Genomic DNA, 23,033 nt, shown 5'->3' on the forward strand with positions numbered 1-23,033 from the left:
CATGATATAAGATTAGGATTATATTAGAAGTATCACATGGTATAAGATTAAAATTATTGTGAGAAATTAGTCCACTGCACACTAATCTTCAACCCACCGTCTTCTTTTTTTAGAATAGTAATTTGATTTGACAACACCCACTTGAGGCCTCCTGGACACGGTTCTGTAGTATCAAAGCATCATGGGTAATGGGTTTAAAATAAGAAGTTAGTGCCAAGTTATTACAATTATTCAATTCAGTGTAACAGTGCCATATAAACAATAAACAAAAACTAAACATAAACTCTATGCTTTAAAAAGGTATTGCTACAGGAACTCAAATGAAGCTCTTTTGAGTGGCCCCCAACTCCCAACGAAACACATCCCTCTAACATAAAATTTGGTCATTCTTGTTCCCTTTGAGTTGACTAAATGTTTGACATTAGGTCCAGTTCACTTTCTTTGTTGATTATTCTAAATATAGGAAGGTCTTACAGTATATTATATCAGAAGGGTGGTTGAATACCTGTGTGGGTACAGTTTTATTATTTATAATTATTATTAGTACCAATCAACCGTGGAAAATATAACCAACACATTGATCAAATCCATTTGGTTAGTAGCCAGTAATAAAAAGCAATAGCATTATTGCTTGCATATTTTTCTTTGAAAAACCAATTGCGTGTAACCACAAACCTTTACATTTATTTGCAAAATATATTTTCATAATAAACATTTCTATTCTATTTACTTATTAGATTTTCAAATACTGATAGTTTAAACAGTATAAAGAAGAAAGATATGAGAAATTGAAAATCGGTCCAATTGACTTAACCTCGGACACTTTTGCTTAATATGCACATGACATACCATTCACTCCCAGATTCTCTCATCTTCACACATTATTATATTATTTCACCATTATCGCTTTCCATTAAAATAATGTGTTTATATACACATACTTTAAATCTTAAAAAATAATATAGGACATCAATTACATGACAGAGATTGATATTGGAAGGTAGTAATTAGTGCAATTTTGACCTACTTATACGATATCAGTTATAAAGGCTTTGAAAGCCCAATGTGATGTATGAGCATTTAGGTTTTGCATGGTGATTGCATATCAAAATAATTGCAGTAACACGCACACATGTATATTCTAAGTCAACAAGGCGTAAAATAAGACTTAAACCTTAATCTGTATGCTGTTCGAAAAGTAGTTTATTGCAAAAACATACTATTTGGTCAGTAAGTTTTATTAAAAAAAATACAGAGTGCAATTACAGCTTTATCGTCCCAAATTCTTGTTTTTTTACATTTTTAAACTTTTGTTGACTATTTACATGGTGTTACACAAGCTTTTGTTTTGATGGTTATTTCCCATTCACCTTTGAAATTAACAGTGCTTTGTACATAATATTATGATTTTAGTTTCCTTTTTTCCGTCAAACCTTTTATCAATACTGTAATTTTTGGGGCGTAAAACTCCTCCCCTTAAGGAGAAACCACAACGGTTACGGTTTATCCTTTTTCTAAAAAATAATATATTCAAAACCAAATCTTCAAATATCAAATTAACAAATTTACACACTAGAAATAATACATAAACAAGTGTATGGCCACATTATAATTCTATGTAGGACTATATTCTTTGCTCTGTGAATTGATTTTGGACTGAATGAAAATACTCTTAGAAATATTTGTATTGGGCAGACTAATACAATCTAAAAACATGTTTTCAAAATGACACAATTACTGAACTTATAAAAAACATATTAAACTAATAATATAAAAAATTACCAATATGATTAACATATTGTGCTGACTTGAGCACAAGGATCCCTGAAAATAGGATTCAGGTTTACGAATGGGCTACACACAGACAGTATGACTACAGTAGGGTCGGTATACCCATATACTGTAGACCATTTTCCATACAAATTAAACCAAATGTTGGAGTAGGGTCAGTTATTATATTCCTGAAAAATTGTTTAATTTGTCATTAATTCTCACCTTGATTGATGTTGGGACATGCCGTTAGTCTTGAGGTCGGGAAAGGTCAATGTACCTGTAAGTACAGGAAGACAATTGTATAATGAAAATAAACTAAATCAAAATTGTAAACATTAATTTTAAATCCAATATGAAATATTAAAAAAAAAATAATCACACTGAACAATTAAATGGTGGACACAGATACTTTTTATATAAGGATGAAAATCTGCATTTACTTATATGCAAAATGTTGGTGTTAAATTTTGTATTGTAATAAAAAAAAGTAAAAACAAATCACTTTGTATCTCCATGAAATTAATTATTTATTCCAAACAGATCAATATAATTTTATTTAGTTTTCCTATGGCTTTTACTTCTTAGATTTAAGTTTTTGCCTATTTTATTTTGATCTCCATTGAGATCCAGTCACTAACATCCATATCATTGTAAATTTTTTCAGTAATTTGCCTTTGGATTTATTATAGATTAAATTATATAATGTAAAATTGTTTTAAAATACTGAAAATATAAATAATACAATATAATATATAAAAGTAATTACTTTGTAACAGAGACAAATCATTTTGATAAGTAAAATATCAATAAAAATTACAATATAAAATATTCATTTTCTTCAAACCACCACTTACAACATGGCTCTGAAAAAAAGTATATTTAACAAAAATAGGATTTGGATCAGAATCCATAAAATAGAGGAATGGTGACATCTTACTAGTACCATGCATTTTTACAAATAAAATGTGATATTAAGATGATGCATGCTACATAGCTTAGTGTGCATATAATTGAAAACTATCTAACAATACAAGGTACAGATTTGAACTCTGCACAGAAAAAACCTGGTGATGTACCAACCAACATGCCATGAAAAATCTGAAAGAAAACTAACTTGTTAGTTTTTATTCTGAAAAAAAAATCACGTCTAAATAGAATTTATAAATAGAGCCTAAACGGCTTGGGGTTAATTTGTGGGAAAAACGAGCATCAATGATTCTGCGTGCTGCCCGATAATACCGTGCAAATACCACATAAAACCTGCTCAAACAATCATAACAACATTTCTGAAGAAAATATAAATAAACAATTTATCTAATTTCTACCGGTATATAACACATCTTAATTTACATGAACACATAAACACGGTAGTACTATATAAATACATTTAATTAAAGAGAACACAAACAAGAATATTATGTAATTTATTTTTAAAATACGCACATAAAACAACAATATTTTTAAAAGGAATTAAATACAAACGGTTTTTAATTTCTAGTATAGGTAAAATTTCTAAGGATAGACCTTCGGGCAATCATATTCATACATAAAAAGGGTTGAAATCTACTTATTTTACTTTTTAAAAGTGAAAAATATAGCTTTGTGATTGGGTGATAGCAATGAAATTATCAATTATTTAAAAAGTATTCATAATAAATAGGTTATAAAAAGTGAGTTTGCGGTGTAAATAATTATTCTACTCTTCATGGTCTTTTCCCCAAAAGAACAAGGTGTTTGGATTGAAATTTCAATCAACAATCAAATTAAACTTCATCTTGAAGATATTTAAAATATAACATCATGCAGTAAAAAATACAAACAACAATGATGTCCAACCTTATGATGAATGATATTCAAAACAGACCTCTGACTTGGACTGAGTTTCATATCATTTTCATTCATTTTTTTATTTGGTAGTGATCAATTGATATATTTATTTAGATTTAATTAATTAATAATCGATTAATACAGAATTAAACAAAAAAAACTTTATCTGTTATGTATGTTAAGTGCATGATAATTAAAAATATTCTGATAAAAAACTGAAACCATATTCCAAGATTGTTGCATGCGCCAATGTGCTATTCTTAACTTAACAGAAAAATACCAAAAAGTGACAAAGCTTGTCCCATTCAAATGATGGAAGACAATGAGAGAAACAATGTTTCCAGGATGGACTCAAAATCATGATACCAGTATTACAAACAAGCAACAATGTTATTGTTTCCATAAAATCAATTTTAAAAACTTTTGCTGATCTTAAAATTAGTGTACTGTACAAAATAAAAGTTGTTATGGTAAAGTAGATTAAAACAGAATTATCAAATACAAATTTTGATGTTCTTAAATTTTAAGGACAAACAATTCATACATGCCAATATGATTGATAATAGTGCACCATTTTATTCACCGCTGACCACCTGACCAGCATGCACCGCAGCAAGCAATGAAGTAAAACCATTTTGTCAATAGTCTGGACTTGCCTGATGCTGCCGAAAAGCTCACATCCATTGGAATATGTGACAGTACTCCGTACCTATATCTTTTCCCGGCAGAGGCGTGACTGCGACCATTTTGTTTATATAAACGATCATTTTTTTCTACAGCTTTTTGTGGCGAAGCTAAAGAAAAGAAGCCACATGATAAAGATGCAACAACAAAGGAGTTTGTATGCTACTTGGTCTGTAAGCGAGAGGTCGAAAGTTTGAATCCTACCAGATTTACTTTGATTAACAAGATTTTGAGATCAAGAAAATAATTTATAATCTGTTATATAGTTATATGGTTATTAATTTAACTTTCGTTTTAAAAAGAAGAAAATGAGCACTGCTTTTACAATGTGTCAGTTATATAATTGTATAAATTAAAAGTTTATAAAAGTAAATATATTTTTATAATAGTTTTTAAAAGAACCCTATTTGTTGAAAAGCAACATTGTTAAAAGTATAGTTTATAAAATGTATCTTGCATAACAATTGTCAAAAAATAATCTAATTACAGTACAAAAATAAACTTGTTTTTCCTATAAAATATATTAATATAATATATTGGTACTAAAGCAATAGATTATAGAATACTAGATATGCCGGTAGACACTCTTTCATTCCTAATATTCAATTATTATATAAAATGTTTATTTACAGTATCCATTTTATTTTTTTGAAAGACAATTATATTATTGAAAAAATATAATAAGGTCCATGACAAATTACGAAGCCACTAAATACATTTATAAAATTTCTAGAAAATCCTAGCACTTTTAAATTCTGTCATCTAATTTTTTCACAAGACCCAAGAACTATCACACAGGATAAAGAACTATTAATAATTTATGTTTAGAGAACAACAAACTGATGTATTGTATCATAGAAATATTATAATGTCTCTATGATTGTATATACAGTATATGTTACTTTCTACAAATGAACATGTCAAAAACACCATGGATGAGAGGCCTAAAGTTAATGATTCAAGTTAAGGTGCCTGAGTGAATCACTGAATTCCATCAAAGTTATAGTTTTACCAATGATGTCTAATGTTTGTATAAAAGACATTAAACCATAACGATAATATTTCAAAATAAAATAATAAACAATTACCATGATAATGATAAAAAAGAACCTCAATTTAGGATGACTATGGTAAAATGACTCAAGGAAAGGCCGTCAAACCGAAACAAATGATCTTGATGATTTTGAACTGAGAATTATGGTAAATTTATTGCCCCTAAAATCCACTTATATATAACAAAAAATGTTAGTAAAAACCGACATCATATTTACAAATAGATGAAAAAAAATGAAAATGATATTCAATATTTTTATGATTTTTTAAAAATGTATTTATTTTTGTTAGGAATAAAATGACCGATGAAGTTAGCGATTTAACCTGAAGTGACTGGGAAAAGGTGCACACACACAAAAAAAAAAGAGGGAAAAAAATGTGCATGAAATTAGATGACGCATTGAGATATGACTACACCATGGTTTTTAGTATGCATGTGTATGTAGACACATTATATATATATATATAGACATTTATTACACTACAAGGATGATAAAAACTACTTATAATATGTTCACACAGCCTCATGATTTACAGTTTTAATCAAAGTGATTCCGTAAACTAAAAATGATTTTTGGTTTTATAATTTTCAAGTAATTTGCATTTGTATCAATTTCTAAAGACAAAAGTTTCCATACACTTATTAACAACTAAAGAATAGTTAAAATAAAAAATAAAAATAGTTATTAAAAGCATTTCTTGTATTTTATAGTATTTATTTCAATAAAATTAAAATAAATTCAATAAAAAAAAACATACATATCAGCTATGGAAGATATGCCTTTAATATTGTGACTGTGCCTGATTTTAACATATTATCTTTTTCTTTAAAAATCTGACTTGAAATTTCTGTTCATTGTCTGTGTGAACATAAATTTACTCATCAAAAAGGGAGAATAGAAAAATAACAGCCATGTTAGTATAAAGAAATAAAAAGACATCCATGTTAGGCCAATTAGATCACAGCAGTCACTTAAAAAATGTTACCTCGCCGATTTTTTCGTCTTCCCATACGGCTGTCGTATGGCCCTGTCTCATGCAAGACTATGGAAGGCAAAGTGGGCAAAAATCAAGCATTAGTAAACATAGTAGTATAAATAACAAGCAATACCTTAGTGTATTAGGGGGTGTTGTGAAGGATTTGTGGTACTAGGATTGTGTGTGCCTGTTAAGGCTGTGTAGGTGTAGTTAGGTAGGTGAGTCTTCAAAGCTTTTATACAATTATTAGCCTTGTTATTGGCCTTTCTTATTCTTGGAAAGAAATTAGTATATATATTAAGCTAGGCTTTCAGGTAGAACATAATTAATTAAGTTGATTTTCCTTTTAGATATATAGTTTTACCTCAATAATAATCAATAATAACGGGTATACCATGCATTATTCAAACATAAAATAGGATGTGAGTTTATCAATTTAAAATTGTAAAAACTAAATATACATTTTGATGTTTTTTACAAAATCCTGACAAACCTTTTTCAAATCATAATTTCTATTCTTAATTGATGTTACAATTTGAGCATATAAAATAAGGACTTCTCAACAATATCTATAATATAATGGGATAATCGATCTGGTATATATTAGGTTCTAAATACACAAAAGAGTGAAAATATGTTTGCGTTTGTAATTTAAAATATAATATATAAAATAAATACTAAACTAAACAATCTTAATATGATCCCTAATAATATTAGACCTACTAACATACATGCTAACACATCTAACATTCACATAAAAACTGTAATTACTATTTTTAGGCATAGCATAAATTGCCTCAAACACATTGTTTGATGTGAGGCTTAAAGGGGGTGATCAACATGGAGAAAATATTATCTATAAATTCTACAAAATCATCATTCAATTTGACGCTGTATCATCAACTACCTATACATATATTTACATGCACTAAAACATGTACTTTTCACAATCATTTATTGCAAAATTTGCATAGAATTGATGTGATTTTTATACCATTTATAGTTCACAAAATACAGAATAAAAACGTGAATAATGGTATATCTCTAAATCTATTCAATTACTAAGTTAAATCTTGAGAGGTTGCTTATATGAAAATTAAAATTTCTTTTTGAGAAATTAATATTAATAGCAAATACAGTATTAAAAAAACAATGATTTTATCTGTGCCCGCACAACATAGTACAAATTTAATTATTTATTTATGCTGCAAAACTATGTTTTTAAAATGAAGACTTATTATTTTTGTAATTAATTTTACATTTAATAGTTACCAGTACCAGCATATTTTTTGTTTGATGATTTCATTAATATAAATTATCACTTTAAAGTATTATTATAGTATTTGGAACATATTAATTTTGACGAATTTTATTATTTTAATGTGAATACATTCTAACCATGTTAAATGTAGATTTGCAATTTAATAAAAGCTATGAATATGCAAATTACATACATGAATATGCATTAAATTAATGCAACACATGCAAATTAATTATAGGATTAGCGACCTACAGGGTTACTAGTTAAGTTTCTATAAGGTACACAGTTAATTAAAATGCAACATATTTATCAAGAATTCTAGTGAGCTGGTATCAATGGTGACCCCTGACCTACCAATAGTGACCCCAGACTGTCGAAGGTTACATGTGTAAACTGAACAAGAACCTAAATAAAATTGATAAATACAATATAAAGTAAAATATACTTTTAAATGAAATACATGTGAAAAAAGAAAACAAAATGTTTTTAACACCTTTGAAAGAATTATTTACGAAATTAATTTGAGCTTAACGATAATAAGGACGGTAAAATAACTGAATAAATAAATCATTAATAAAAAAAAAAAATGAAATAAAACCAAAAAATCATATACCTTCTTATTTCTTATCTCTAACAATAAATTACAAATAAACCTGATGCTTTATTTAGTTTAAATTTTTTTTTTTAAAGCGTTGGTATACAGTATGTATGTTTCTGATAAATTTAGAAATGGTAATTGAAAAAAAAAATACCGATAGTAAAGGGTTTCTTGCGACATTTTATAACAATCCGATCTAAGAGGTGTAATAAAACTAAAAGCATTTGAAATAAGTTTTAGCCATTATGTAAGCTTCTTGTACTCTTATGTCTTTATTGCGGACAACTGTGAAAAACGGTTTGCTCTTCGGTATCTTTTATTTATGTAAGAGCTGTAACGGTAGGTTTTTTAGCGTTTGGATATTGGCAAGCTCTTTAATTTACATGTAAGTTGATGCCAAGTTGCTGAGATATTTTGAAATGTGAAAGATGTCGATAAGTTGACATGGAAAGTAAAGTTCTGCATACAAAATTAGGACATTACTAAAGGTCAAAGTTTAAGCCAAAAATGCATTCATTCTCTGATCATTATGAAAAGAAATAAATTGATAGGTAAGAATAACTATAAAAACATCCATGTTTTAAAAATAAGTTGTTAGAAAACTCATACCGGTAAATAATTTTTAAATAAAAAATGTTTAAAAAATTTGGAAAATAATTCTTATAATTGCTTTATTAGTTATTTAACACTTTTTATCTGATTTATTAAAAAAATAAATAAACAACCACACCTACTTGAATAAAGTAACATAAATTATACATACATAATATACATACAGGTGGTTATGAAAAAAAATTGTTGTGTATGTGTGTTCAGATAATAGTTAGAAATTTAGAAATACTGTTTAAAAAAATAAAACAGTATACAAATGTATTTATTTATATCTAATTCACCTATGACCTCTGAAAAATAAACCATATACTTTTCTAACACTAGATATTAATGAAAAAAAAACTTTAAAAAATAATGCTAAAATATAGAACAGTTATTAGCAACTTCTGGTGCTCCTTTACACATTATTGGAACAGATAACAATTTATTGTAATTAAATATTCACCACAAAGAAACTCATAGGATTAAAAAACAAACGTATTGACATTAAAATAAAACAAAAATCACAAAAGAAACAACAAATAATAATAAAACCTGTAAAAGAATACAAGATGGAATAAATTATAATAATTTTAAATGAATAAATATAACTTTACAAACATATCCATGACTAAATATTCACATTGAATAAAATTCATAAATATGAAAACTCATTATATAATTTACATTCATAACATAATTAATATAGATAATAAATGTAAATATTCCTAATATATACATATCATATTCAAACAAATATATACATACAAAGTAACATACATGAATGATTTCCTTAACATAAATGAATATTCATAATAATAGTACTAAATATTCATGATGATAATAGTGAATATGCAAAATAGAAAATGGCAGTGCATGTCACATAATGAATAACATAATCCTGTAGATGAAATAAGTAAATCACTGTAAATAAAACATAATAATTATGAATAAATATGAATATTAACGATGCTACAAATATAAAATGTCATGTGATAGGCAAAAGCGCATGTGATGGGAAGAGCATAAACCGGAGAGCATGGGAAGACACAGGTTTGGAAACAAACAGAATAATCTGCAATGAAAGCAACTATTAATATCATAACTTATAAACCCACTACAGATTGATAATGCATATATGTTAAATAAAAATAATTTTTAATTCTTTAAAAAATAATGCGTGTGAAAACAAATTAGCAGCAATGTTTTGTAAAGCATGGAATCATGTCTTAATAGACCATTTTATTGACTGAAAATATCATCATCTATCAATGTTAAAGGTTACAGAAAAAAAGTAAAAAAATATTAAATCTATTTTTGTTATCGTTTTTTTTACAAATTTGGTTTCGTATTCAAACAGAAAAAAATAATTGGTATAATAATAAATTATAATAATTTTTTTTTTTTCATTGTTACAGATTTATTTTAAGTTCAACAAAAATGGTCTATATTTTTTACATTTTAAAGCAAAACAAAAGAACGGGATGTTTTTAATGCCAAAATAATTGCATAATTTCTGGTATGGCGACCAATACCACATGATACAAAAATGATCTGGAGTTCAGGATGCTGACAACTAAAAAAAACTTCAACAAACTCATTCAAGACTTTAAATAACGAAATAAAAAATCTTCTAAATTTGATACATACGCAGCGATATGCCTGAGACAGATGGGGTGTCTTTCATGTCAGGGTAGATAGATAAATAAAATGAAGAAACATAGATGGATGAATAACTAATATCATGCTGTGAGGTATAACCTCCAGGTGCAAGGATGATTACTATATTAAGTATGGTAATGATTTCTGCTTAAAACTTAAGTGCTTGTTTTGATAATATATGATTTATTTGAATAAATCAAATATTATCTCAAGAAAAAAAAAACTGTTGAAAGAAGAATTCTTTATTACCCAAAATACGGTCAAACCATTTCGACCTAAATGCTTGTTATAATGAAATACCATAGATATAATATATCTATGAATATACTAATTAAAGTTGATTTCATTTTAAATTCAAGGGGTGTTTTTTCTTTTCTTGAGAAATAATTGTTTATCCAAGTAAGTGTTTCTTATACAAAACATGACTTTTAGTTTATGCAATTAGAGTAACACTTTATACATTTGGAATGAATGAGAGAACTAAATTGACTTCAACTCAGGATAATTTGTAAGAAGTCATTATTAACAATTTGCTAGACATTTCAACATACTCTTATTGCCATCTTATTTACGGCAATTTCAAATTTTTCCTGACAGTTTAAATAAAAATAATTGAGGCTGGAAATTCACTATGTCAGCAAGTAAATTATTATAAAGTTGTTAAGGAGTGTTCAATTTATACTTGTTTTGAATTTTTTAATGACGTTAAAAAAGATGAAATGTTTTCTATAAAATAAACATATTTATTTACTATAAAACTACATCTTTACACTATTGTAGATATTGTACTAATCAAATCAACAAGCATTTTAAGCTACAGTATATTAAGTTATGTTAATTTACCAATATTATATGTTTACTATTCTAGATGTATTATCTTTGCCACTAATATAGATTTTGAAATGCCAGATTTAAAGAAATGTTAGAAATTTTGAGAATAAAATTTTTAAATATAGGCCTATGTTTTTTAGTAGTAGTAATAATAGTTTAAATCCATAGTACATGTTTAATTGCATTATGTGATCTGGAAATTTTCTTTTTCAAGTTTAAATTCATTAAACATGATATTGAAGAGTTAACAAAAGTAAATATGAAGATGTATAGGCAGGGCAAACAAAATTAGAATATACTAATAGTACTACACTATGCAAGATTTAGAATGTGAATCACTATAACTGACATTTACAAAATTGAGTTTTTCTCGTAATAAAATATCTCCAATTTAAAGAAATCCAAATATTTAGCAATTTAACCATACACGCCAAAATGTGTACTTTATATTTTAAGTATAAATTATTTTAAACACTGAATGACAGTTGGTGTCATATTAAGTTGATCTCATTCATAATAATTTACATAAATATGTTGATGCACTAATGATGGTGAAGCATGCAGTCAGTGGTATATCTAGTCTGGATGTGAGAGGGGTGGAGCAGCAAAGGGAAAGAATAGACTGAAAGAGAAGATGAACATTTAAAATATCTTGTCTTTATGATATCGCAGATTTTGAATTTGCAGGAATACCAAGGCAATTTTGAATGTTTACATTGCTACAATTATCAACACAACTTTCCCCTAGATATACCACTGTACAGTTAGCTGTTAGTTGTCAGAGCTTATTTTTGGAAGTTTATAAAGATAAATTCTGATGATGTGAGGATGAGTAGAAGTCCAGCAGCACTCACCAGATGAATTCCCGTTTTCTTCCAAGGGTATCGATTCACCAACCTCACTTTGATTTGTATATTTCAGTCCCTTCACTGATGAAACACCAAAAAAATGAAGTGAAAAATAAGCAAACACCAAGAGAAAAGAAGAGAAATTTATAAGATTACAAATGAAAAGATTATAAGAATTATCATAACCATGACAACATTTGCAACAGACCAATTATGATCAATAAAAAAATAAATAAAAACATTATTATCAACTACTTTCAGTAGACTTCATTTTTAGAAATCAGTTAAAACTAAAATAGTAATGATATAATTAATTTTTACAGAATTACTAAAATATTAATTGTAATATATTTTTATTATTGATATGAAATTTATGTTGTTTAAAAGTTTGCATTATGAATTAACAATAGTAATGTTAGGTTTGCGGTACACCATGTGTTTATAAAGTATGGTTGAGAATGTCTTGAAATTTCTCCAAAAGACGGAAACATCAAGACATTCTCAACAATACTCTATTTCCTTTTGGAAACAAATGTTGTACATCAAACCTTACTTTACTAGAAATGTATGTTAATATTATAGATACAATTGTGGAATATTGTTAATGCGATTTATTGATATTAATGATATTAGTACCTATATTAAAGTGTATATTATCAAATATTTTAAACATTATTCTTATCACAAAAATACCAAAACCAAGTTTCATCTATGATGAATGGAGATTCTTAATTTATACAAAATGGGGACATGGTGGTATGAACAAGATCCTTATTAATGGCAGGTCAGAAACAGTGATGACACCCAAAAACAAGGGAGAAAACACTTAAATAATGCACCATTCCTATAGAAGGGACATGGCAAAGGTGTTTTCCTTATACCCCTCTTTTGGAACACACTTATTCAGGAGAAACTACTATTAAAGGAACATTTAACCTAAAATGAACAAGGGACAGTGTATTTTTAACACAGTACACACTTACCCAAGGGGGCAGTGTATTTTTAACACAGTACACACTTACCCCTATAAAAGGGTACTCCTAAATAGGGATCCTGCTGTATGTCATTTGAAAGGTGTCTATTTCTGACTTGCCATTAAAATCACCATTTTCACAACTGAAACAGCATTATGTTCGAGTTAAAGTTGTAGTCTTTCTTAGATTTATCAATTCAGTGATTCAATCGTAAATCTAAACTTTTAAATTCATGTTGGTAATGCTTAAAGATCAATCTTTTCATTACAGACATTTCAATTTTTATTTACATAATTGAAATTAATACCAATGTGCATATTAATAGAAAGAATCCAATAAATGAAACAAGTGATCATTTATAGTTCTTATGACAAGAATAATGAACTATCGATCTTTCAATCTATTATTATGTCAATGAATCTAGAAAACTGAACAAAATAATAATCTAAAAATTGGTGATGATTTAAGAAATGAAAAACTAAAAATGAAGACAAAACCGTGATGATCTGAGATGATAATGACGATGAGTCTTACAGAACCTAAGCAATCTAAAATCTAATGAATTATTGTGAGTGATGAAAATACAACAATAATCTACAGTATGTGAACAGAAATACAATGAATAACATAAAAGAATGCAGGCATCTTTCACTGCTGAAAACAAATCGTATCATTAAAGTGTAGTAGTTTATTACAATAAGCTTAACCATAATATTATCACTTTGTTATGCTTGGTTTCGACTAGAGACGCAACGCATGGACGTAAGCACAATGTAAGCGATTTGACCAATCACAAGCGATGGATTATTCATACTGTCGCTTGTCATTGGTCAACTCACTTACATTGCGTCTACGTCCTTGTGTTGTGTCTCTAGTGGGAACCTCGTTTTACTCTTATATGTATTTCAAATTGTATTTATAACTAGATTTTAATTTGCATGTTGATTTATAGTAGGTTATTCGCGTCAACGCTGTGCATGTACGTTATAATATGTGCACAGGAATTGGATGAATGCTATCCTATAAACTGATGTATATGTGTATAGTGCTAAATTTGGTCTATTAATGTATTATAGGATATTAATTATGTGCACATTCCATCATTGTAGCCAGAATGATGTATTGTGGGTTTAATGTATGCATGTACCTACAAACTTGATTGTACATCCCACAATACATCCTCCTTAAAATGGTGAAATTATAAATAAATAAGGAGTTACATAATATAATACAGTTGCAGTACATATTTTATAGTGGATTGTTTATGATGTAGCTATAGAGAAGGCTGTGTAGTACGTTTTTATAATCGCACCAAGCAGAATCAAGCAATTTATTTTAAAAAGCATTAAATTTAAAATATAATTCAATTATATTAAAGTTGGTGTATGCATTTAATCATCATTAACAAAAAAATATTGTAGATATTTTTATTTGTCTTTGGTTTAGTGAATCAAAAATAGATTTTAAATTTAAATAGTATGTTTGGAATATAAATATATCATTATTAACGATAATTTTAATAGAATGCAAAAGGGAAACAGGTTTCAGAGGTTCAACATCATTCAATTCAGGTTGAAGAATTTTATTTAAATTATTTTTTAAAATAAGTATTTATTTAGAATGAAATTATGAATTATGATGATAATTATTGTTAATAAATCTACTGATGATGATTATATCATTATTATATCATTCTACGTTCTATACTATTTACATTATAATGATGTTGATATTGTGTATGCTGATTTTGATAATAATGATCTGATTATAGATAAAATGTTTTGAAGATTAATAAAGATATGATGATCATGATGTTAATACTACTAGTGATTCAATTTTAAATTTATAATAATTATTTTCAAATGACAATAAGGAATAACTATTATCAAATGACAATAAGGACTAAATATTGTCTACTTGAATACGTCAATATTGGACAGGTAATAGTACATTCCAATGTCAAAATGCAAGAGAAAAAGAGCGGTGTAGGGGGGCTGAGGAAAAGGAACAATAAGGATGACAACAAAACAAAGGAATACGACGGGAACAAATATGGGAGTAATACATTGCGACTCCCAACATCAAATAGATACACATAGTTTCTGGATCAAATAACTTCAACATAATGGTATATAAAACAATCGTTACTGGTGGATACTATTAACAACTTCACAATTGAATTCATATTCATTAGGATCATGAATTATTCATAATACATTATTGTATTCAAAGTCTATTGTCTTGCAAATTTATTTGGTGATTTTGGGCGCATTCATATGGCACATGCAAATTGAATATAATATCTGAGACTGGGATATTAATTTGGTTTTGGGTGGAAATCGTGCTGGTTGTAGGTCACTAAAATACATATTCATATCAAAATTTACATATTCATGTCAAAATTAACATATTCATGCAGCTTTTTGTTATAAATATTGTTATCAATAAAACAACCTGGAGTTCTAATGCTGGCTCTTGAGAATATTCTTCGATGATAAGTATTACGTCGCCGTTTGTTGGCTATAGTGAAGAGAGAAAGATGAACAAGAAATACACGTGCGCTCATAGACAAATTAATAAGTAAAAAATTAGAGCAATTGAGGCGTTAATATTAGAAAAAGAACAAAATATTAAACGACATTATCACAATAAAAAAAACAAATCAATTGTATATAGTTTACATTCAATAGAAGCAAAATTAACAGTTAGAATGTTAAAAATAACACATATTATTAGCAAACAAAAAATAAATAAAATCTAGCTAAAACTGTTAAATAATTATATAATGTAAATACAATATATAATAATATTGATAATAACACTGCTACTATATAAAGTATAAATTATTTGATATGAAACTATGTGTAAAGCAATAGACAATTTATTGAAATTGTCTGCCTACTTCCACCCCATATATTTTATTTTCTTCAATTTCTATGAATATCTATGAGCTACATCTGATTTTGTTCAAAATATCTTTCACTAATTCCTACAGGTAATTATCTACATAGAATAGAAGCCCTTATAAAAAATCTAATATCTATGTTTTAAAGTTGGATTATTACAAGCTTTTGTTTTTCTTCACATCTTTAAAAAAAAATGAAAATAATCAATGTCAAATTGTTGCAAACTACAAAGAAGATTTCGTTTTCATACTATCCTATCTTGGGAATAATTAACATATTATATTTAATAGCAGTATGCCTGGAAAAAATCAAATGTGGTTATTATAAAATATGAAAAAAAAAAATTAACAAAACCAAATAAATGATGAAAAAATTATCAACCATATTAAAACAATTACTAGAAATATTAAATATTATTTAAAGTTAAAAATGTAATTTTACTATATTAACCTAATCTACTGATTCATAATTAATCTTAATAATTAATCTTAATAATTAATAATCTTTATCAAATAAAAAAAAAGCTTTGTTGAAACATTTGATGGGTAATGGGATATTTTGATATTAATATTTAGTGTATTATAGTTACCATTGTCACAACTGCATTGTTTGATTTGAGCAACCTCTCTGATATCACCATGGCAAGAACGACAGTAATAGAATGCTCTGAAGAAAAAAACAACAAAATGACAATGAAACTTCAATTTTAAAATATTTGCCATGAGCTAAGCTAATTTACAATTCAAGAAAAAGGGGGGTACAGATTTCAATATTGAAAAATAATATCATAATATTGTCAGAAACATGTTAATGAAAATGGTGATGAAGAAATAGTGATAATAACAACACTGACGATGACGATGATCATATTTAGCTGATGTACATAAAGAAAGTAAAAATGAAACGAACACAGAAAATGAAAGCACTCAGAAACAGAGTGAAGTACTTGGCAAAATATATCAGGGAAAACTATATTCCGAGAGGGCTCACTGCTTGACATTTGGGTCCATGTTAAAAGAATACAGAGGGCGTGCTATTTAATATCTCATAAGAAAGATACAGGTAAGTCAGATTTTAATGACATGATATATAAATTTTCCTGAAAATCAATAGGCATGTTCTGTAAGTATATACCTGTTAACACCAAATCATTCAGGACGATAACTTAACAATTGCGGGACGATAACTTAACAATTGCGGGACGATAACTTAACAATTGCGGGACGATAACTTAACTCGTAAGGGCGTGTGGCGCAGTGTGTTGGGCGTTCGACTACTGATCGTGAGATCGAGGTTCGAATCCAACTCTTGCCGCATTGCTTGTATTCTTAGGCAAGATACTTTACTTACGTTTGCCTCTCTCCACCCAGGTGTATAATTGGGAACCCGGTTAGATCAAGACACAACTTTGCGCTGATTACTAGCTGCATTATGGGAGTATGTTTCCATAGGTGTTTGATCAGGAAAATGACTGGGGTAATAATGTTTAGCACTTAGAGGTTTCACAACATTAGGCGCTATATAAATCCAGGAATTGTGGACGCTTAATGCTAACAAACAAAGAAAGCACTATACTACTAAGCAGGGAAGAGTGAAAATGATCTGACCTCTTGACTTCTAGTGCCGAGTCAGCAATAAAGAACCCCAAAGTTTGATCTTGTATCTTGACATGCGGTCCTGGATTAATTGCAATGCTATGGGTCAAATAATATCAATAATATTAGTTAAAAAGTCTATAAACAAATATAATAACATGATTTTCTTTTCCAATTTTTAAAAAAAATATATAATTATTAATTTCTGGATGATTTAAATGTATATTATAACTATGACATATGTTGCATACACCTCAGTTACTCATAGATTATGTTCCATTAGCATAAGAGTACAGGTGATGTATTTGATGATTCCACATCTGAGCCACAGATGATGTCTACTTATACTTTGTAGATGATGTATCTATTGCAACCTTAGCTAAGATGATTACTCTTTGGCAGCCTTAGTACACATATGATGGCAATGTCTCCCTATTTAAATTAGTTGAATTTAACATTCCTGGTAACAATACATCATTTCCATATAACTATAAAGCTGATAATTAAAATTGAATTTCATTCACTTTGGAACAAATGTGCTTGGCAGTAAATTTTAAGTAAAAATCAATTATTTACAATAAATGGCCTGATCAAAAGCGATAAAAAAAAAAAAAAATAAGCAACTGAAATATAAACTTACGTGCTAGTCTCTGAATCCACATTGGTCTCCACTGCTATCAGTAATAGTTTTAATTTATCGAAACATAAGCTATAAAAATAATAATAAAATAGATAACATTAATTGGATATTATGATAATCATAAAGTCAATATGTAAGAAAAATAGTTGTAATAAAAATTACTTTGCAATGAGCAAACCACCTATTCATTAGCAGGTGAATCAAAGGAAAGTTCATGTATTAATTTAGGTTTTATTATACTTTTTTCTCAAGTGTTGTGCAGATGAGTCTTTTATGCAGATCATGTGGTCATAGTAGAAGATTATTTTCTTTTAAAGGAAGAATTTATGTTGATATAAAGTTAGTAGTTGAATTGTAGCTTGATGGTAACATGCTTGCCTTCCATTCCCAACATCTAAGATTCAATCCTAACATCAGGGTTGCAGACTCTTCCTACTTTACTCCCTAAACATAGCCTCAAATGAGACTTTAATTTTATTTTTAGTTCATCCATCTTGTAATTGGCAAGTTCCTCACTGTTGGAGGAGTTTGAAATAAAAAAGAGTAACTGATCATCTGATGTGCTGATCATGTTTAGGCCCTTTATTCTGGGACCTGTGGTGGAACATCTTTAAATGGTGATGGACATTGGCCAATTAAGTGTACATGTTCCCTCATGTTTATCAAATGTACAAAGTTTTGGGTACAAATGACAGATAAAGACAAGTGGTAATGTAATAAGCATGACTCAAGATCTGAGACAACCATAAAATTAATAACTCTCATCAAGCACTTAAAGGAAACTATAAATTAGAAGTTAACAACCTACATATACTCTCACTATACGATTATACAGTACTATTGATGAACTTACAAAATAAATAATAGACTAAAAAATAATGATAACTAAGCCATTTTTGAAAGTAAATTACCATATGGTGGCTGTTTCTAACACTATTAAATAGTGAAATGAACCTTGTTGTAACTAAATGTAAATTAACCCATTTACAAGAACCATTAGGCTATATAACTTCCTTGTACTTAAGACATGCAATTCAAATCAGTATCTTATCGGAAGATATGACATTCCATGATTGCTGCTAAAGGAAGAACTAAACATATCTGATTACGGTCTCGGATAAGCCAACCGAAAGTTTGCAATTCATTGTTTTCCCACCAGAATGTAAAGATAGTCTTGAACCTATCAATTTTATGCGTATTGTTAACGGCGCCACCAACCTTGACCACTTTACTCGACATGATACATTTTAATAACTGATTTGGAAACTGTACATTATGTATTACAATTATTTCCTGTAATTTGTTCTTGTGCTCTCTAAAATTATTAATAATTTACATAAAATATACACAAATCTGATAAGTATACATTGACCAATGTTTTACCTCCCTTGACTATAACCTGTATATACAATGATCATCTTTATGCAATCTAGATTGTCCTTGTAAATAAATGTCAAAGCTTCAGTTGAATTGCAATATTATGAATTTATAAAGAGCCAAAAAAGTCTTGAAGCGCTGTAAAAATACTGTACAATAATATATTTTCTATATAAAAATAAGATGTTCAAGGAAAAAGTTGAAGCCCATGCTAGCACTCAAACCTAAATATGGGATGCCGTCGTCGCCAACCAGAGTTTGAACTAAGGAACCTGCAGTTAGCATCAGTCTAGTCTAACAATCAGGACTAGGGTGCCTCCTAACCTTATTAATATATAGAAACTGGCAGCATGAAAACCGAATCTATACAAATAAACAGGTCTTAATACTTTAATACTCTTTCTTTCTTTTTTTTTTCCAGATGTTCTGCTGTTGCAGCCAAAACATGGGCTTGCAAAACAAGGAAGACCAGCACTCACATACATTAATGTAATAGAGACGTATACTGGCTGTCACAATGGCAGATAGGAAATTATGGAGGAATCTAGTCATATAAGTTACAGCATGTCTTGGACTAAGTAAGTAATACTTAAATTTTGTGGGAAAACATTTTTTCTTATGTAAATTATGAAAATGTAAAGAGGATAAATTGAACTACACTACAAGACTAAATTATACAATTTCAAGTTGTCAAAATGTTACGAAAAAAATCAAACACATTGATCAACTCAGACAAATGGCAACTTAAAAAAAACACAATTTAGAATTTTGACAGATACACCATACCATTAAACGGATTTTAGCATTCGTTGACGCCACAACAATCATTACAAACAAATATACCACAAAACATTAGCACTTAGTCTTTGCATAACATAAGCGCCACTTAAAGGAAGTGGAAATATCTGGATACTTTACTTTTTAAATTGTTATTTGCAGAAGTCCTCTAGATAAGATACCAATAATTCATATTGAAATATTGAAACATAACTTTTTCCACCTTTTAAAGTAAATTGAAGTGTTTGTTTCTGTTGAATATGTATATCCGTGTGTCATAAAGAAACCGATTCTCTGTACTGTATCTCCACATATGCCATAGGCACATGATACATGGGACTCATATGTGTTACTATATTATATAATTTGACTACAACACTGACTACAAGAATGATACAAATTATAGATTTGTCAAGTACAGAATATAGAATCAGACCTAACTTCTTTTACCTTCAAGATTAAAGAAGTACATCAACATTATTTTGAGCCTCAAAACTGCAAAAATAAACTGTAATTTTGAGAATGCCATTTAATCAATTCTTTAGATTGAAATTTGTCCAGGTTTTGTTGATTACAGGAGTTTATTCACACAACTAACTAGTTACATCCTCACAGAAAGAAACAACCCTAACACAATAATCTAACCTATCAGTCTAATGTCAAAGAAAATATGCACCGTTAATATATGCCACTCGTACAGTGTTTAAGGAACTTGTCTGACAATATAAAATAGTTTTACAAAGTTGAAAATGAAAATGAACTCAATATTAAATAATGTCCTTCGGTCATTAAATGTAATGTTATAGAAAAAAATACATTTTACATTATGACAAAAAGGGTAAAACAAAACTGCCTGGTGTAAACATTTTCAAACATGCCTTTTCTATATGTCTCATTACAAATTATGCTGGAGTAGCTATATATATGCATGTTGACAATCACAAGCATAGTACCTGTTAGCTACAATATGTTTTGAATCATCTATATATCTTCTATAAATTTACTTGTAATTGGCATTCAAATGATAGATAAATTGGCATCTATAAGCCTTGTTGTTGTCTTAATGATGATAGCAATGTGTCATTACCAAGTATCATCGTTTCCCCATCTAATCTCAAATATTCTCCTTCAGTAGTTTATGTCTGCATTTAAAGTGTACAACATAAATTTAATAAGTGGAATGGATACTTGGTTTTAATAACAACATTATTACAGTTGGAATTAAGCAAGATGTGGTAAATCTTTCTACACAGAATGTGTGACGTAGTATGCCTATTTTACCCATACGTCTACGGAGGTTGCCCAAACTGCCTATTGAATACACAGCTGCAAATGTTGTGACACGGATATGTATGAGTCGAGTGGTAGAACAAGTCTTCTCGGATAAGGACTGGACTGGAGTTCAAGTGTACACATCTGGCTCATGTGCATGTTAAAGAACCCAGTACATCTTCCAGAAGAGTAGGGGGTTACCCTGGTGTACTGGTCCATATAGCCACTGTTGTTGTGGACAGACAAACGGGTGCCGTTTGGTGTGGTGGCAGCACTCGACACGAAGGGAACCTTAGGGGAGTAGAAAGTTGTGGTATGTGTCATCCACACCTGTGTGCAATTCAGCCCAGTAGGCTGCAAGTCACAGGTTAATCCCTCATTTACATTTACATATTTAAAACCAAATCTAAATTTATAATCACACAATCAAACAAAATCTATTTTTTAAATTTGGTACACATAAAGAATACACAACAATACTCTGGAAACAAAACGGAATAAATTAGCTTTCGCGTTACTGATTTCCACAACATGGTGAGGCAAGAGAAAAGATGAGACCAATAACGCGCTGAATAATCATTTTTCTTTTAAAAAACCCTACAGACTTGAAATAGTAGACATATTTAATGAGCGGAAAATAAGCGATTGATTGGGACAGCTTTTAGTTAAAGAGAGAATATTATGACGAAATCTGCAGGGAGGTCAAGGTAGAAAAAGGCAATTAAAATGCTAAATAGATAAGAGGTGATTAGATAGGTAATACGTTCATGGAACTAGCATAGTCTTGCATGCGTTATGGCTTAAAGCATTGATTTACAACCAGTTGTAATTACGATATTAACAGCAAAATTGAGAATATGGATGTGGAAAGTTGATGATGATCTGATGATTATGATTAGATTATGATAAGATTAGATAGGAAAGAAGAAGAAAAAAGCTGATTTGATGACAATAGAAGTGATAACGTTATTATTATTATTGATAATGATAATAATAATAGTATGGTGTGATTATGATAATAATAATATCCTGGATTTATATAGCGCCTAATGTTGTGAAACCTCTAAGCGCTGTACATAAATTAATATGAAAAAAGGGAAATCCAACCATGCCAAAAAAAAAACACACAAAAAAAAAAAAAAAAAAAAAAAAAACCCAAACCGCATTAAGGGGATACGCCTTCGTCGCTAACTAGGGATCGGTCTAATTGAACCCCGGTCAGGCACCAGTTGTGTCTCGGTCATCCCAGACTCAGGCGCCTCCTGCCCTACAAAAATAGATCTAAAACAATCTAGGTGGCATGAAAAAGGAGAAAAAAAGGAGATTAAAATGCTTTAAGAAACAAATAAGTCTTAAGAAGCCTCCTAAAAACAGCCACTGACTGTG

General features: G+C 28.8%; 1 protein-coding gene across 12 annotated transcripts in view; it reads right to left on the bottom strand.

The window, feature by feature from the left end:
* Positions 1–23,033, bottom strand: part of LOC144845192 (calcium-activated potassium channel subunit alpha-1-like) — a 95,138-nt gene that overhangs the window by 11,703 nt on the left and 60,402 nt on the right. For 4 of the 12 annotated variants that reach the window (XM_078702367.1, XM_078702363.1, XM_078702365.1 and 1 more), the window contains 9 exons: positions 18,222–18,290; positions 17,594–17,680; positions 16,576–16,652; positions 15,535–15,600; positions 12,113–12,187; positions 7,931–7,981; positions 6,325–6,381; positions 1,996–2,050; positions 98–163 (listed from right to left, as the gene is read on the bottom strand). In XM_078702367.1, coding sequence (XP_078558493.1) covers positions 98–163; positions 1,996–2,050; positions 6,325–6,381; positions 7,931–7,981; positions 12,113–12,187; positions 15,535–15,600; positions 16,576–16,652; positions 17,594–17,680; positions 18,222–18,290 — 603 coding nt within the window. The remainder of the gene's footprint in view (positions 1–97; positions 164–1,995; positions 2,051–6,324; positions 6,382–7,930; positions 7,982–12,112; positions 12,188–15,534; positions 15,601–16,575; positions 16,653–17,593; positions 17,681–18,221; positions 18,291–23,033) is intronic. The other 8 variants (XM_078702369.1, XM_078702366.1, XM_078702368.1 and 5 more) reach the window with 8 other exon arrangements.

The sequence above is a fragment of the Antedon bifida genome, chromosome 6, assembly GCF_963402885.1.
Source record: "Antedon bifida chromosome 6, ecAntBifi1.1, whole genome shotgun sequence".
Classification (NCBI taxonomy): domain Eukaryota; kingdom Metazoa; phylum Echinodermata; class Crinoidea; order Comatulida; family Antedonidae; genus Antedon; species Antedon bifida.